At 43.5% G+C, this 18,162-nt stretch overlaps 1 protein-coding gene across 1 annotated transcript in view; it reads right to left on the bottom strand.

Annotated features, from left to right (window-relative positions):
• Positions 1-18,162, bottom strand: part of wnk1b (WNK lysine deficient protein kinase 1b) — an 88,070-nt gene extending 69,908 nt beyond the window's left edge. Inside the window, exons 1-2 of the mRNA XM_080051164.1 lie at positions 17,565-18,162; positions 13,083-14,819 (exon numbers count right to left, since the gene is read on the bottom strand). Coding sequence (XP_079907290.1) covers positions 13,083-14,015 — 933 coding nt within the window. The 5' untranslated portion in view covers positions 14,016-14,819; positions 17,565-18,162. The remainder of the gene's footprint in view (positions 1-13,082; positions 14,820-17,564) is intronic.

Raw genomic sequence — 18,162 nt, forward strand, 5'->3', positions numbered from 1 at the left:
ATCTCACCATGGAAGTGAACTTGGTGACTTCAGCTTTAAAGCCCTCCAGCTTACTGTATATGGACCACAGGACCACCAACACGTGACTTATCCCATATGATACAGGCTACAGGATATATATCGCTGTAACCAGTGACGACAGGGCTTGACAGATTAACATTTTTCTTATTGTAAAGGATTTACACTGGTTTCATTTTTACAGGCCAAAAAAAAAAGTAACAATAGAAGTAGTTAGCAAACTGTCTGCACCGTGTCCCATTATTATGGTTTATTACACGTTAAAACAAACTTGTGGCAGAAGTGGACTGCCAATCACGCTGCAGCTGTTCATCCTCGCAGCCCCGGCCCTAGCTTTAATAGGACAGAAGGGGCTTTCCCATTTGGTTTTTGAGCGGCATTGAGGGCTGCATACCATCGGTGTGACCTCGCTTGGTGGCGATTACATCATTCAGACAGTGGCTTACAAGGGATTGACTCCTAATCTAGAGGGGAGAACTTCCTGCGCGACCGACCACAGCAGCCGCGCGGGTGATTGTGTGTGCGATTTATTTGTGCGTGATTGTGTGTGTTTGTAAGGGCCGTTCACAATGACTCAGCGCTGTGTCAGGCAGACTGTCTCTCTTTCTCTGTCTGTCTCTCTCCACAAACTGACCATGAAAGTGCTCATTAAGATCGGAAAACTCTAGTTTAACCAACTCTGCAAGAAAGTGGCATTAATGGGGACACAGCATATGCTAAGGTTATTTAACTATGAAAATGATAGGTCAAGCCAATAAGAGTCTGGTGCACCCTATACTGTAAAATAACAATTTAAGCAAGGGTCAGTGGAGTACAAATGCCTTTCACATATAATGAAAAGCAGCAGCAGTATTTTGCTCCTTTTAGCCTGTGCTGTTGTAAGTAGTAGACTATGCTCAAAGACATAACAGACTCCGACAAATTTTGACACAAGAAGCCCCCCCACACACACACACACACACACACACACACACACACACACACACACACACACACACACACACACACACACACACACACACACACACACACACACACACACACACACACACACACACACACACACACACACACACACACACACACACACACACACACACACACACACACACACACACACACAGTGTTTCCCCTACCATTATACAGGCCTGGCGGGACCCCCGCCAGGCCAACAGCTGCCCAAAAAAAATTTTTTTTAAATAATAATTATTATTATTATATTAGCCTATTTTATTTTTTTGTCTGCGCGCCGCGGCACGATGTGCGTGTGCATTCGAAGCGCACATGTCAAACAGGGAAACTGACAGGAAATAACCTTCCTTTATAGGTCCATGGCAGGAGCATAACTAGCCAGCAGACATTACACTGGAGATGTTTAGGACTCAGTAACAGGGAGTTGAACAGGAAAAAGTGCTGAGCAAAACTTAGAAAGTTAAAGTCGCTACGTCGCCGTGGCAACCAATCTGTATCAACAGCTGAGACAGCGCAGCAAGTTATCTTGAAAACAGCAGGCTATTGTAGCCCTACAAGCTTTATTTTTTGGTATTTTCAATGCTACTTTATTTTTATGTTTTAAATTGAGAACTAGGCTACATGAAATATAATGGTCGGAATACGAAATTTGGCTTATTTTGCACACATTTTGATTGATAAGCTAATCATGATGTGTAGCCTAAGTTAATTAATTTATTTTAAATTAATATTTGATAAATTATGAAAATGTTTCATGATCCAGATTATTCCAGAAAGTAATACTAGACAGGACATACCTGTCTATATTAGTCTTAGTGTTTATTTTATTTTCATATCCATATGTTTTTCTTCAATAGTTTATATGGCTTGTGTCTCCAAATTATTCCAGAAAATTGTTTTAGGCAGGACATATGACAGCTGTTAACAGAGCAAACAAAAATAAAATCAGATTTAGCTTCTCAAAGTGCACCAGATTGATCCATTTAACTTTAAAAAGTTAAATGTTGGTACGCATGCCGCGCGCATACTCTTTATCAGCTTTTACCACCGGGCCAAAAAAAAATGTTAGAGGAAACACTGCACACACACACACACACACACACACACACACACACACACACACACACACACACACACACACAGTCCCCACTCATTCTGCTCTAGTTGTGGTTCAGCAGATGACAGTCTGCTGCTATTAATAGATCAAAAAGGGAGAGAAAAAAAATGAAGAGGGAAAAATCCCATCTCTCTCTCTCTGTCTTTCTCTCCTCTTCCCTCCAGAGGTTTGGGTTAAGGTCATGGAGGATGGAGAGAGAGAGAGAGAGTGGGAAGAGCCAGCAAAAAGAAAACACAAAATGGGAGGAACAATGACAGAGGAAGAAAAAAACAACAGGCAAAGAGACACAGACACAGACATGCATAGTTGCACACAGACAAAAAGAACAAAGTGTTGTATTGAAGCTCGCTGTCTCGTCTGCTCTATTTTCAGATGCAAATGAACCTAGTTAAACCAAAACCATTTCTGTTGGGTTCGATTATTTTGGATCTTCAGCATCTATTGTTTTTTTTTACTTAATATAGACATGTCACATATTGAAAGACAAATGAGAACAATTGCAATCAGTCCATTGCCTGTTGGACTGTGTGATGGAGGATGTTGCATGAAAAATGACTGGGCTCTGTCAGTTACTCAGCAAAACAACCAGTCAAAACCTGGTAACCTATTCCATGTACCATGCATTCCCGGTCTGCATGTCAATATTTAACAGAAAAATGGTGTAAAGAGGGGGTATGAAAATATTTTCCTCAAAGGTGCTGTAAGCGGAATGGTTCTTTTAGCTAACTTCCTGTCAGTTACTGCAGTTGGCAGTCCCCTCGCTCGTCCCTACGTCACCACATTAATGCACTGCGGTCTTCAAGCAGCGAGTTATCTAGCATCATCTCAGATCTCAGATAAGTGTGATAAAACATGATAAAAACCATCAAAAGATACATTGGGAAGGATTTTTACCTGCTACGCCATTGTAGGCGCATAAACATTCACCCATCTGTTGCTCTGCGGGTGCACCGGCAGTGAGACGGGTGCCGGTTTGTAGCGTTCTTTCTTCTGATTGGATACCACTTTCGGGATCCCCAAGCAATTTAATTTGCCGATTACATGCAGAGCGGGTGACAGAGATCGGAGGTATGAAACGCGCACACTATACAAGTGATCACTGTATGAATATAGAGCGATTTAATACTTATATTAACCTAAATATATCGCTCAAGTGATCAATAATTCAACATATATTTAAAATTTATATACGTTTCAAAAACAAACAAAAGAAACCTAAACCTCATTCCTAACATAAGCAGCTCTAGAAAAGTCAGGAACAGAAATGTATGTTCTATCCAGAGAAAATGCAAAGGGTGAAGCAGCGCCCTGGTAGCCTACAGGGTTAAGACACGGACCATGTAATCGCATGTCCTTGGGTTTGAGTCGGATCTAGTCTCTCTCGCTTCATTTCCTGCCTCCTCCTCTCCATTACTAATATAAAAGGCATGAATGGCCACAAATATGTGAAATATATCCAATGGGAATGGAATTTAAAGAAGTCGCTATGTAACATCAGATAAAAAAATTCATGAAATTCAAAACCATAGGTAGCAGCGATTGGGGCTAAGACATTCCAACACACACACACACTAATTGTGTGGGGGTTCACATCACGACCTGCCCTCCCCCCCACAAAATTCATTCCACTATGGAATTACATCTCATCAATGGAATGTGGTATACGATGAAAGCATTGAGCTTCCCCCCTTCCAAACACACACACACACACTATTGAGGTGAACACAAAGAAAGAAACAGGAACTCACTTGCACGTGCACACACACATTGAATACACAGGCTGAGCAGCAGCACACACAGAGAAGAAAAAGGTCTGTGCAGACTCAGAGTCAGTGCACAGACAAAAGCAAGGGCAGACTAAACACACACACACACACACACACACACACACACAAAGCACAGACACACAAAAAAGGCGCTCAGTGTTAGAGCAGCCTGGTTGTGCTGCCCAGGTCACTTTACGCTGATGCAGACTACTGGCAGTTTAAAGTGTAGATCTATTTTAGACTGAGGTCATGCTCACACAGTCATCCATACCGCTTTGCAGGAGATGTGCCGGTCTATTGAACACACACTCAGCCCTGAAGGTACTTCTTGATCTGTTGCCATCAGATAAACTAGCCTGCAGCTGTGGATTCAACTTTACACAGGAGGGAGGGAGAGGGAGAGAGAGAGAGAGAGAGAGAGAGAGAGAGAGAGAGAGAGAGAGAGAGAGAGAGAGAGAGAGAGAGAGAGAGAGGAGTTTTTTTTCTCATGGGAGTTTTCTTGATTTTTATTTTACTGGTCATGAGTCGGTTTAATATTATTTAAAATGTGAGTATGTATCGATCAGACGGAAAGCAGAGAGAGACACCGCGCTGAGTAATAGTTTTTTCAAGCTCAGTTGCGACATTTAGGGTGCATGATATGGTGTCTCAGGTGTTTCTTGTCGAGTCCACTGTTTCTGTGTGTCTGATCCCAGATTTTGTCGTCATTTTCTGGCTTAAAACATCCTGACCCGATGATCCCTTGCCTCCGATCCGTAGCTGTGGGCCAAATCGCAGCTCTGTATTTTCCGGGAAGTGATTAGTTTTCACAATGTCAGTATTGTTTCACAGTTTATTAATAAAGGATGAAAAACCCATAACCCTCTTTTCACTAATCGGGGCACACGCTCTCGCATTTCAAATCAGTCAGGCTACTGTGTGTGTGTGTGTGTGTGTGTGTAAAGTTGAATCCAGGATGCAGTCATTATGTCCAAACTATAATGGAGTTTCAGGCTTCCCTTGGGAACAATGCTGAATTTAATTTGGGTTATATTGATATTGTGTGGCATAATGCACGTATTGTATTTCTACACACACACACACACACACACACACACACACACACACACAAACACACAATATGCAATGTTTTTGCAGGTCTATCACTCTCAGCAATGAGGCATCTGGCAGATCAGAGAAGCCTGCTCTTCAAATTGGAGAATACAAAAAAAAGAAGATCAATGATGGAGTGAGTGAGTTAACAGCAGAGGAATCCGACAGATAGAGAGAAAGAAAGAGTCACTCCTCTTTTAACGTGTGAAATGTAAGGAGGGAAAGAGATTTGGTGTCAGGGGAAGGGATTATGTCGGGAAGAGTGAGAAAACAGATGACCGACTGGGGAGGCAAAATAATGAGAAGAGCAAGAATAGACAGGAGGAGATAAAGGGAGAGAGAGAGAGAGAGAGAGAGAGAGAGATCTCGTTGGAAAAGGAGCAGGAAGAAAAAGAAAGCGAGAAAACGTGTGAAAGAGAATAGAAAAAGGAGAGAGAGAGAGAGAGCATAGCTATGTCATCATGTCTCACTGTGCAAGTCATCTAACATCTGCCCGATGCATTCAATGTCCCCGGCTCACCCCTTAACACAAACACAAACACACACAATCCCTGCATCAGCTGCATCGCTGCAGTGCCTTTTCATGAGTCAATGACACACACACCCTGTTTATAATTAAACCGCACTATAATGATCATAAAGTACACTAACATGCTTATCAACACTTCCAGTCACACGTATTGCATTGAATGTGATGCAACCAAACCCCATACACTCCCTCAGCAGTTTTTAGAATGCATGCTTCAGTTGCTCTCTGCTCTTTTCATTCGCTGGATGACATTATTTTAGAAGAAGGTGCCAAGCCACTTCAACGTCTTCCTCAATTGCACAAACACACACACACACACACACTAGTCTGGAATCAGGATTACACTTGCTTCTTTTTTTTCCCTAAATAAACACACAGAGTGGGTGGGATGGCAAGAAAGGTCAGTCATTTTTTCCATCAAAAGAGATTTGTGCGTGAGTTTTAAAAATGCTTCACTCCCATGTGTGGAAGGTCAAAACTACATTCAGTATTTCTAAACTGTATTTGTATGGCTTTGCATGCTGTAATGCTGCTTTAAACACATTATTCTATCTATCACACCTGTTGCACTAACACAAACAAACACCCCAACCTGAAACTCAACTCCCATTGTGTGACACTTAAGCGCTCCACTGAAATCGATTCTAATGAAATTCTTAAAAGGCAGGGTGGCCTGACCTCCCTACAGGGTGGGGGGGGGGGACACACGCGGTCACACAGTCAAACATTACGCGGAAGGAAGTGCGCGGATGTATTTTTTGCATATGAGGAAGTGTCAAAGTGTCCGCTCCTCTGTGCCCCCTTCCCTTTGTTGCTCACAGCTGGCTACTGACACATGACGGAGAGATGGAGGGAGAGAGTATGAAACACAAAAAGACAAAGCAAGAGGAGGAGGGGGGATATGAGTTATACAGTGCAAGAATGAGTAATATAAAACAACTAAAAAGAGACTTCCTCTGTGCCCTCTTCTCAGCCTTTGTTAGTCGCAGAAGATGATCACACGTCAGAGCTGAACACTGTTTATTGTTTTATCACTCATAAATCTATAACCGACTGGGGCTTTGGGTCATTAAATACTGAACTACACAGCTTGACACGTGTTTGTGCACACAAGAGTGTGTCCGGGTTTGACCTGTTTGAAAACCAACTCTTAAAAGTGGAAAGGAAACAAACTTGATTGGCCATTTTACAGATGGATTTATCAAGAGGAGAATGATATGTGATGTTATCATGATGACTGACAGCCACATCTACAAGCCATTTACCAATAACTGTACAGTGACTGCTGGGGATTTTCCATCCCGACTACAGCAGGGCAAGTGTTAATCCCAACAATAATTTATATTACTGCCACAAAAACGTGTGTCTTGTCGATCGCATTAAAAACACAGGGAAATATCCTGCGAGTTTATTCTTCTTATTAGAGTTGAGCTCATCCAAATGAATAAGTTAACAATCCCCCAAAGCTAGCTACAGTGTACACACACACACACACACACACACACACACACACACACACACACACACACACACACACACACACACACACACACACACACACAGAGAGAGAGGAACGTGGGCATTAGAGAAAGTGTTAATGCGGAAAAGGAAGTGAGTAAATTATCTGAAGCCAGCATTTAAAACATTTACGAGAAAATGCTTAAACTGCAAACACAGTTTCCATTGCTTTTTTTAGTTTCCATTGCTTTTCTGTCTGTCTGTCTGTCTGTCTGTCTGTCTGTCTGTCTGTCTGTCTGTCTGTCTGTCTGTCTGTCTGTCTGTCTGTCTGTCTGTCTGTCTGTCTGTCTGTCTGTCTGTCTGTCTGTCTGTCTGTGTGCGTTTGCGTTTTAGAGCAAGAGGCCATTACTACTTTATAGCAACTTCAGAATCAATCAGCAGTGAGATCCAGAAGGTTGGACACAGCTGCAGTCGACTGTTTTGTCAGGGAAATGTGAACCCCTGGAAAGTCTAGCTGTTTCACCTCACTGTAGAAACCTGGGCATTTTTTATCTCTTCATAAAATACAGCGCACAGCTTTAATTTAATATATACATACTTTACCAACACGTGGACAGGTTTTGTTTCAGGCCAGCACTGCAGGTTCAAATCGGTCATCGCTATAAACAAATTGCCGCGACGCTAAAATTGGACACGCTGAGCCGTGTTCATTAGCTGCTTTGCATGTGATTCAGTTTGTCAATGTCAGGGGGCTGCAGACTTAGCAGCATGACTTAGCAATAAAGCACTTCACAATAGCAATGTATGAGTTTGCAAAAATGATGGTGGAATTGCAATACTCAGTGTTAAAATCTCCTTTGTTGTTTTAATGTCAAACATTTCAACGAAGAAACAAATGTTTTTGCATGGGTGCAAATCAAGCCACAAAAGGAATCGTCTGAGGCTCTGAGCCCATTGGCCAGTTTCCCTCTGATTGAATTACCGGTTTTTGAAGGAGATCCTTGAAGCCCCCAAAAACCCTGTGTGTGTGTTTGTGTTTGTGTATGGGGAGGGGATTTAATCCTCCTTGTGTGGCTGTTGAGGGAGAAATTGCAAGGTCCAGTGGAACAAAGAGCCTAAGGTCACACACACACACACACACACACACACACACACACACACACACACACACACACACACACACACACACACACACACACACACACACACACACACACACACACACACACACACACACACACACACACACACACACACACACACACACACACACACACACACACACACACACACACACACACACACACACACACACACACACACACACACACATCTTTGCATCCTCGTTTTCTATGCTCCTCTCCCTCCTATGCCCCCCTTTTCATTTACTTTTGTCTTTTCTCTCCCACTTTTTCCTCCCTCCCTCCTGCCCACGTTTCCCCATATCTCTATTCCTTCCTTCCATTCTTCATCCTCCTCCTCCGACCACCTGTCATAAAGTTCTCCAAATGTAATGTTTTCACTTTTCAATGTATTTCTCTCTCTCTCAATCTAGCCCCTACACGCTGGACAGGCTCCTAGCGGTGGCCTCTGACACAAGGGGGCAGACCATTGACCGTTACCCCTTCATCCCTCCATCCCCGCCCTCTGTTTGGTCCATTCATTTTTCTTCTTTCCCTCTCAACTCTATCTCTACCTTGCCCCTCAGTTGACTCTCTCACTCTCTTGACTTTATCTCGGTTTCACGGAGGATTCAAGTCAATCTGTTGCCACTTACGTAGTATTTGTTTTGATTGTGTGCTTGACCCCATCAGCTCGCCTGAGACAAGCGCTAATCTACTCAAGCTGAGGGCAGCAAGATCTTCACCTTTGTCTGAAAAACCAGTCCCAAACTCAAATAAATATTCACTCCATAGTGACATCTTCCTTCATAATGAACTACATTTCCCATTGCTTGAATTGCCGGCGAAATTGGAAAGAAACTAATTGCCCATTTTGTTGTTATAGAGATACAGATTGTACAACACTGATTCTGGAAACTATACCACTAACCAATATTACCCCACTTGAGTGATGGCTTCTAAGTCATCTTAGATAGTCAACAGGTATCATTAATATTGTGGTTAACACCGTTTTCTTCTAAAGTTATTTCTTGGCAATATGAAACGTTTATTCTATATATATTTCCTCTCATTCCAGGAGACCTGGATCTATTCTCTACCAGACGGTCTTACAAGGCACTTTAAGATAAGCTACTGGTTAACCTTCCTCTTCTTTCTAAATCTAATCATCAATCTATTTGATCAAACTTAGCAAACAGTCTGCTGCACCGCCGTCCTCCTCCTCTGTTTCCATCCATCTATGGATTTATTCTCCTGGAAACAGAAGTTAACCTGCTATGGATCAGAGGCCACACAGCCACACAAACACACACACAAATATGAGTCAAAGGGATGGAAAGACACACTCACTCACACTTCACTCATTCACACGTACAAACACACATTTGCACCTAAAGAAAATCAGAAAAAGTTCCAGATGATCCTGCTGAATCCCACAGATCTCCTGTTCCCGTGCCCACCCAGTGAGCAAATGTGATTACTTGTCAAGTGTGTGTCCATGTCCGTGAATGCATGTGTGTGTATGTGTGTGTGTGTGTGTGTGTGTGTGTGTGTGTGTGTAACTTTACTCCCACCATTTTGCCACATGTCAGCAATTGCTCAGTCATCTCTGGCACACAAGCACACACACACACACAGACATGTGCACACGCACACAGGATTACAGCCAGGCCCTGTAGAAAAGTACTTGTCTCTGCATGCATATAGCTCAGTCACCCCAGGCCTTCAGTATCCTTATGTAACACATGGCCTATATGTTTAATGGAAATTCCCTTTCCAGTAATTCATGGTGTATTAAATAAAACATGTATTAAAGCATACAACTGATGTATCAGCCCGTTCATTCTGATTATTTGACCAAATACGAAGAGTTTTAAAAATTGCCATCAAAATCAATCTTAGGTCTGAATCTGACCTGAGTTTCACCCTTATTTGACAAGCAGAAGACACAGAAGGAGAGAAAGAAAGACCCAGAGGGAGGGAGCTAGCTTGGCAGAGAGGCTGGAAGTTTGTTTTCTGGTAAACAAGCTGGCGTTTCCTAGACGCGGGGCATTAGGCGAAGCTGATTTTAACTCCTGGGATTCAGAAAGACTCGAGGAGCATCTTGTGATGGTGGGTGACAGCAAAACAAACTTGCTCGCTCCCACAGGAAATATGCAGAGTGATACAAACGCTCCGCGCAGATTTGCAGAGAAAACATTGGATTACACCGTCTCGCCTCATCACATTTATTTGGTTTTGATTAAAAAGGAAAATGGAACAGAGGATAAAAAACTAGTCTTGGTTACCGGTGCCTTTCAATTCCTAATGACTTTTCTGTCATTTTTCTGCTTGATTTCTGATCGATTGAATTGATCAAAAGATAAAAAAATAAATAATTGTAAAGTTTCTTGGGCAAAGTAACAAGTCTTTCATCGGGGCAAACACTTCCACGTGTCTGGATGTTTTTTGGCCTCTGTTTCACACCCAGCCCGGTCAATGCCCTGAATGTCACATGACTAGCTGAGACTGTTACAGCTCCGCCTACTGAACCCACCTCTGTCTCCGTGCCCATTTGTCAACAAGGCGAGCTGCAAGGACACTATTTCTTTTTTGCTTTATTGTCAGCCTGACTTATCCCGCCAACACACATGCAACACCTCAACATGTTGCTTTTTCGCACTTTCACACTCTTCCTCACACATTAACACACACACACACACAATACACACTTTGACAAACACACACTCACTGCAGAAGTTGCATCAGTGCACCATAATGTAGCAAGAGCATCCTGTGGTTAACCGTGTGCCATCCTGTCTCATGTTTCACACCATTTTACAAGACGCAGCCTTTTTTTTGTTCATCTTTTCCACATCTACAGACTGAGAACGAAACCTGCCCCAGTTCAACCAGTCTTCTGATAGCCACAGATAAGCTACAGTGGGAGAAGCTGTGTATGGATGTGTCTGACTTAAGGGCACCATAAGTCCTTGAGAGATAACAGTCTGACTGTTTTACTGTCAATATACTCTGAATTCCCAGACTATCTACTGGGATTTCTGTGATGAAAGTATCTAATGGTGGGATAACTTCTCTAACCTCTAAGATAATGTTGATAATGGAGGCCTGATTACCGACAGATCAAACATAGGGCATTGACTGTTCGGCATCCTGTTCCTCATTCAACATTAATTTATGCAACTTGTGGTCGTGGTGATCAGAGGCACCGCAGCATCCGTTCACACACATTTATAACAAGAACTGATAAAAAGTCAACTTTTAAAACCAGAAACTCTGTGGAGGTAAACGGTAGGGATGTAGCAATGAAAACAAACTATGGGTAACAGGAAAATAACTTCATGAGACACTATAGCTACTATGAGTTGCACCAGACTTGCATGTCATTCATGCAAAATAAGTATGAGTAACCGAGGACAAGATTTAGACATGTGTTTCTGCATCTCACTATTCTGTTTCTGCATTTTACAAACACAATTTTGGCCCACGGAGCTGCTACAGATATAGTTCAATATTATGAATATATAATAACTAGTCAACCTTTCATTTTTAAGCAGTGCCCTTCATTGCGATAAAGCTCTTTTTTGCAATAAACCAGCCCGAGAAGAAAGAGATAGAATCCAGCATTCATGAGGTACACAACTTAATTGGGAGAAAGAATTATGGCAGCTATTTTGGTGCCAGTGTAACAAAGCACTTAGTGAAACACAGCCTTAACTGAAGACAGGAAAAACCAAAGACGAAATGTGGAATTAATCTCAAAGCAACTCAAAATTGAGACATATTAATCCAAGCCAGGATTTATTTCAAAGGAGTTTAACAATTCTGAGAATGAACTACCTCATTGTTGCTACATTGGAATAAAAAAAAAACACAAATCTTGTCGATATAGGAAACATCTGAATAACACTGCAGGACTACTATGACCCTTGAAGACTATAGTCACGCTTTTACTCAAACACATTTTGCCAGGATGTTATCTGCACCAGTATCTTAATCTCAAACACATTGCAATCTAACCTTGTGAAACTTGTATACAGGAAAGCATCTGATGGTGAACAGGAAGTTCTCACATAGATAGTAGGGCCCGACCGATTTATCGGCCGATTTTCGCATATTTCGGAATTATCGGCATCGGCCGTTTATTTTTTTATTTTTTAAACAATCATGTGTGAAATGTATTGCTGCCCTGGAGGTAGCCTAATTGAATAGCATTAATGCTATAGCCTATTTACAGCAGCAGCAGGTGTGTTGTAATACATTGGATTAATTTACACTTGACGGTCCCACCTGCAACCAATAGCAGAGGCAGTTTATAATAATAATAATTGATAGAATGTATATGGTGCTTTTTTGGAGGTCATTCAAAGACACTTTACATCATAGAGAATCATAGAAAAAGAAAACAAAATACAGAAAACATTTAAATAAGGTTTGAAGTGGAGTCAGGTGTCATTATGCTTCCTTAAAGAGGTGAGTTTTGAACTGACTTTTGAATGAGTTTATTTAGTCTGAGATGCTGATGTTGTTTGGGGGGGAGGGAGGGAGTTCCAGAGGATTGGGTGCAGTAAGATAAAATGCATAATGTCTGAATTTAGACATATTTGTTACACTTTATTTTTTTTAGACAATGCGTATTGCAATAAAGAAAAAGTTCCTGTACATATTTTCAACAGTAAAAGGTATATATATATTTAAGGGTTCAAAAAAAATTCAATATATATTTTGGGGATTTTTTCTTTTTTTTTTTTTTTAATCGGCCGATTTAATCTTAATCGTAATTTTTCTCTGAAAATAATCGGCATCGGCACTCCAAAATCAATATCGATCGGGCCCTAATAGATAGCACTGCAGTAATCTCAAGATCGCAAGGTAGAAATATGACATGCATGCAAAGGCAGAGGGAGATGTGTACACCTCAACTACAACCATAAAAAAGCATTTCATGGAAGCCTTAACCAGATAAACATGAGAAGACAGATGTGACGGATTAAAGAGTCTGGACTCACCTGGAGCTCGCACCACGCCACCTCCACAGTAGTCTCTGTATCCAGCCCCTTGTACACGGTCTTAAAGGACCCTCTCCCGAGCTCGATGTCGAATTTTAGGAAGCGTCCCTCCGGGGACGTCCCCACGGCTTTGGTCTCCACCTCCTCTATATCGTCTTGCACTCGTTTCTCGGCCTCCCTCTGCTCCGCCCGAGCTTTGGCCAGCTCCTTCTCCTCCTCTGTCTCCCTCTCTTTCTCCTCACTGGTCGGACTGCGTTCCGTCGCTTTCCCGTCTTTCGCCGCCTGCTGCGTGGCCTCTGCCCCTCCTCTGGGACGCAATATGACTTCAGGCTGCTGCTTACCTGCCGATTTGTCTGTTACATCTAATGCTGTCGGGGTGGGCTCTTTTTCTAGACCGGGTTCCACTTGGCTACTGGTGGGTACGGCAACCGTGACAATGCCTAAATCTTCCTCTGCATGTATTTTAACGTGCCCCTCTGCAACTTCCCCAACGAGCCCTAGACCAGGCTGAAGGGCAGAGCTTTGCGTGGTGTAGGGACCTATTGGGACCTCCACTCCTCCAGCATCCCCTACCCCAGGCCCAGGCCCGGAGTAGGGCAGTGGGAGGAAGAAGCTAGGAGGCCGCTCGCAGTCCGGAGGCGAGGTGAGTATGACGGCCGCTTTGCTGGGCAGGTCCAAGGCGGTGGCATTGGAGTCACAGATGACGCTGCGGCGGAAGAAGCGGTGCTCGGCCTGTCTGGAGTCCCTGTCCATGGTGTGGCGCCGGCGTTGGACCTCGGGCTGCCCGCTGTCAATGGAGAGCTTCTCCACCACGCGCGTGTCCGAACTGGCAGAGCCGTTCACATTTTTGTGGGGGGTGTTGGGAGAGGGGCGGGGGGAAGGGGGGGCCGGGGCAATGAATTTCACCGCTTTGCTACTGCTGCTGTCAGACATTCCTCCCCCAGGGCTCAGACCACAAAAGAGAAAAAAAATCTGTATTTAGAAATAAATACGGACGTGTTGGATGCGAGTGGATCACACCAACATACGTGTGGATTATGTGTGTGTTTGGAGGGGGGGGGGGGGGGGCACCAATCTCAACAGGCTTCTTTCTAAAATTAAAAACTCTCCAATTTCAGATCGAACTCCGGGCAAAACAAAGCAGATGGGTGACGGAAAAAAAATCAATCAACCAAAACAACTGAATGCAGCAATTTCCATGGTGTTCTGTAGTTTTTTTCCTTCTTTTAGTAAGAGTTTATTAACTCTACTTCCTCTTTGCAATGTCAACTGTTTCAACAGATAGACAACCTACAGTTCCTACAAGGCCCTTCTGTGCTGGGCTCGGGGAAGAAGCCCCGAGAAAGAGGAAGGGGCTTTCGTTTAAATATCGGGGAGGGGTGGGACGAGAAGCAGTCAAAGGAGGGGGGATGCAAGCGCCGCAACGAGGTGGTAACCGTCAAATTAACACCCGAATCCATTCTGCTGCCAACATCCAGAGGGGGACGACCACGACATGGAAAGGGGGTTGGAGATCTTACAGACCAGCAAAGGCTGATAAGAGGGAAATATGGTTGGAATCCAATCCGTCAGAGCTTGTGAAGTCTGTGCAGGAACAGGCCGAAGCCCGCACAGCTCTTAGGAGGGTAGGACTACCCAGAGAGGTGGCTGGCCCCCGCCTGGTGAGGCCAGACGGAAGGCTAGGTAGGCCGAGCCTGGCCTAGCCTAGCCCGGCTCCAACTGCTTACGTCCTTGTCACTGGAAATTAAACGAGATAAGGAAGAAAAGGGTAAGATGCTGAAATTCCATTTTCTTGATAAATGACCATACATTGCACATTTCACCACCTGATTTCAATTGACCCCAAGCAACTTAATGGCAACCCCCAAACGATACTTGGTTCCCTGCCAAAGTGGCTGGTAGAGCATATGAGCCGACAGATACCGTGACATTCTAACACCATGTGCCTTGTGACGAGTGATAGGAAAGAGTCAGGGTGGGAAATGAACCCCAGACAAAAAATGCTGCCACAATTTTGTGGTCGCAGTGGACACATCTGTCAGCGCCTTAAACCGCTAAAGCTCACACCAAGCCGTCATTTGGACGTTCCATTCCTGAGCAATGTGTTTGGTAAAATGGTGAAAGCAGTGTCTTAACCCAGTTTTTTCCCGGTTTGAGGTTTATTAGTGAACATTTGACTTGGGTTGAGCCCAGAGCTGCGACTCCGAAGCTTGTTAATAAAAATGATCTACATCCTACCCCAAAAGTTCCCTCCAAATTGCCCCCGTGTAGTTAATGCAGTGCAGTGAAGCAGAGTGTGTGCGCCTAATTGCTCCACGTTCCAAATTTAGCCCCAAAGGCACCGCAGCCGTGGCTGACCTCAAGGTTAGGCTGCTCTGTGGCAATTCAGCAGCTTAACATGAGCGGGAAAGGGGGCAAACCTGAGATAGAAGCACTACACAGACACTACATACATATCTGAGGACAATGTACAAGTGTATCGCATTACAGAAAACTGAGTTAGTGGCAAAAAATATGCTTACTGATTTGGCACTTTGCCTTTACATAACACCCTGCAGATAACTTCAACCCCGTCATCGTTCAAGAGACGCTGGCACAGAGGAACATTAGCCCATTTGAGTGTGTGATATCAGGAATCATTCAGAGTGCAATTATTCATAACTAAAATGACCCATACATTATCTTTCCATGTCTTATCAACGCTGACGCACAGAGGAAAACTTGAACAACTTAGTTTAGTCATCTTTACCGTTTCTTCCATTAAATCAGTCCCTTATGAATACAGAGTGCCAGACCGCTAATAGGATCTTGTGTGCTATTGCTCAACTACTGCTATTGTTATCGTTAATTCACTGAGTCGACTCTGTCCTTGTGATTTCCTAGTAGTGACGATACACAACACCAGAGAGTCGTTTGGCCCCAAAGGACTTCTGTATATTGTCTCATGTTAAGGGAAGTGCGGTGAAGGATTAGTAGGCTACTGGAGAGGTCACAGTAGTATGCATCCCTCAAGGCCATCAGGTAAATTACGCCTGCTTGTTTCTACTTTCAAATGGTATGTGACCAACCGGTTTTAAAATGAGCTTAATATAATCCCCTCTGATTATAGAGCCTAGGAACTATTTCGCAATTAATGGCACCTGCATGGCTTCCCTTGAGTTAAAGAGAAGTCATTCACTCAACCAGATGTCTCCGGTTGCATTGCAGGTGCTGCAGACTGTAGTGAGTTAGACCTGCACCATCAATCAGGTAATGCAATTAAGGCAATGAGGTGATAGGGATTCAAGAGACTAGACACATGACTCAAGAATGAGACAGCCACTCTCATTGAAGTTTTATCACTGGGTGTGTTTTTTTCTTTTCAACAAAACCACAAAACAATCTCTCCAATCTAGCAATCTCAGCCCGTAGCCGTATGCCCGAGCCCTCTGTGCCTGTGGCCTGGCCTGCACACAAAATGTTCATAATTTGGGACAACACTGAACAACGTCAATGATCCCCATGGGGGAAACTGGGGTTGGAAATGATCTAAAGCTTATTGCTGGTGAAAGACATCTGCCTTTTTGTTGTTGTGATTGTGACATGCATGCAGCGTGACATGCACTGCTTATTTAAGAAATGAGCCATGAAAAGATGTTATGAGGCTGATTTCACAACAGCTGGGCGGTGTTGGTGGTGAGGGCATATAAACAGAACTGTAACAAGGGCCTACATACATATACAAATTCAAACTGATATCAACAGCAGTTTTAAAAGACTGCAGCAGTTCTAAAAGGTGTGCAAAATATTTAAAAAAAATCTGTCTGTTTTACATTACTATCACAGGTGTGCTGCTTCGACCAATCAGAGCAGGCTGGACTTACTTAATCAGGGAAGTGGGAAGTCATCTTTTGAGGAGTGCAAAAATAACACACTTTTTTTTACTAATATTGTATTTTTTGCAGGGACAAGTCTTACCTGCCAAATAAAATGCACATAGGCCTACTACGTATAAACATTGAAGCATAGCCAAAATAGATGGTAGCCTATGCCAGGATAAAGCTGACACTATTTAATAAAAAATAATGTGCTATCAGTCAATGCAGACAACAAGGACAAATTGCTCTCTTCATGATCGGCTCATACCTAATGACAGAGATGTTCATACTGTTAAAATGAGCAGAGTGGCAATTAAAGGGGACATTTTAGGTGTATTGTTGACATCGGCTAATATGACAAAATGCACAATTAAACTGTGTGTAAATGAATAGGCTATTTCTGATGGTAAAGGTGCTAAATGTGCTGAACTTTGAGCATTTTGTAGGAAAAGTGTGAGTTAGCCAAGCGTGCAGTGAGGGGTTCACTGCTGCCTGTTGAGGAACTATTTAAAAAAAAAACGAGGCAATGCAGCTAACTTTGCCTACGGGCAGAAAGCAATACACAAGCAACAAGCAGTCACGATTTGGATAGGGCATTATAACAAAACAAAAAAGGCATAGTCACCTATCACATCGGCGTGTGTTGTGTTGGCACCGCAGAAATATGAGGGTGAAAAACTTGATCTAAAAGCCTTGAACTCCTCTGCAGTGTGGGGGTCCGCTCCGACACACAGCACTTACTGTCAGTATAGTGCGTCACATTAAAGCCACAGTTGGCTGCCGAGAAGAAGAAAAAAATATATACAAAGCTATTTACAAAAACATAACTTAGCTAGAAGCGTATCCCTCTTGAAAAAGGGTCTAAGGTGAGCGGTACGTGCAGCGGGCCACAGCCGACAGACTGACACCTCCCACGGGGCAGAGAAAGCAGCTAAGTCCGCTCGCTGGTGTGTGTGTGTGTGTGTGTGTGTGTGTGTGTTGCGGCGGCTGAAGCACTACTCTCTGTCTGTCTGTGTGTTGTCTGAGTCCGGCTCTGCAACCGCCACCAAAAAGGCAAAAAAAAAAAAAAACAAGTTCCACTCAAAAGATGCTATATCCACATCCGCGCTCCCCGTGTCCCGCCGCTTCGCTCCTCTTGTATGCCGTGTGTGGGCGCGATAAGTCCGCCACGGTCCACAGTTATTCCCCCTGTATTCAAAGCCACCTGGACGGCGGCTCCGTCT

This window comes from Ammodytes marinus (assembly GCF_949987685.1).
Source record: "Ammodytes marinus genome assembly, chromosome: 22".
Taxonomy (NCBI): Eukaryota; Metazoa; Chordata; class Actinopteri; order Uranoscopiformes; family Ammodytidae; genus Ammodytes; species Ammodytes marinus.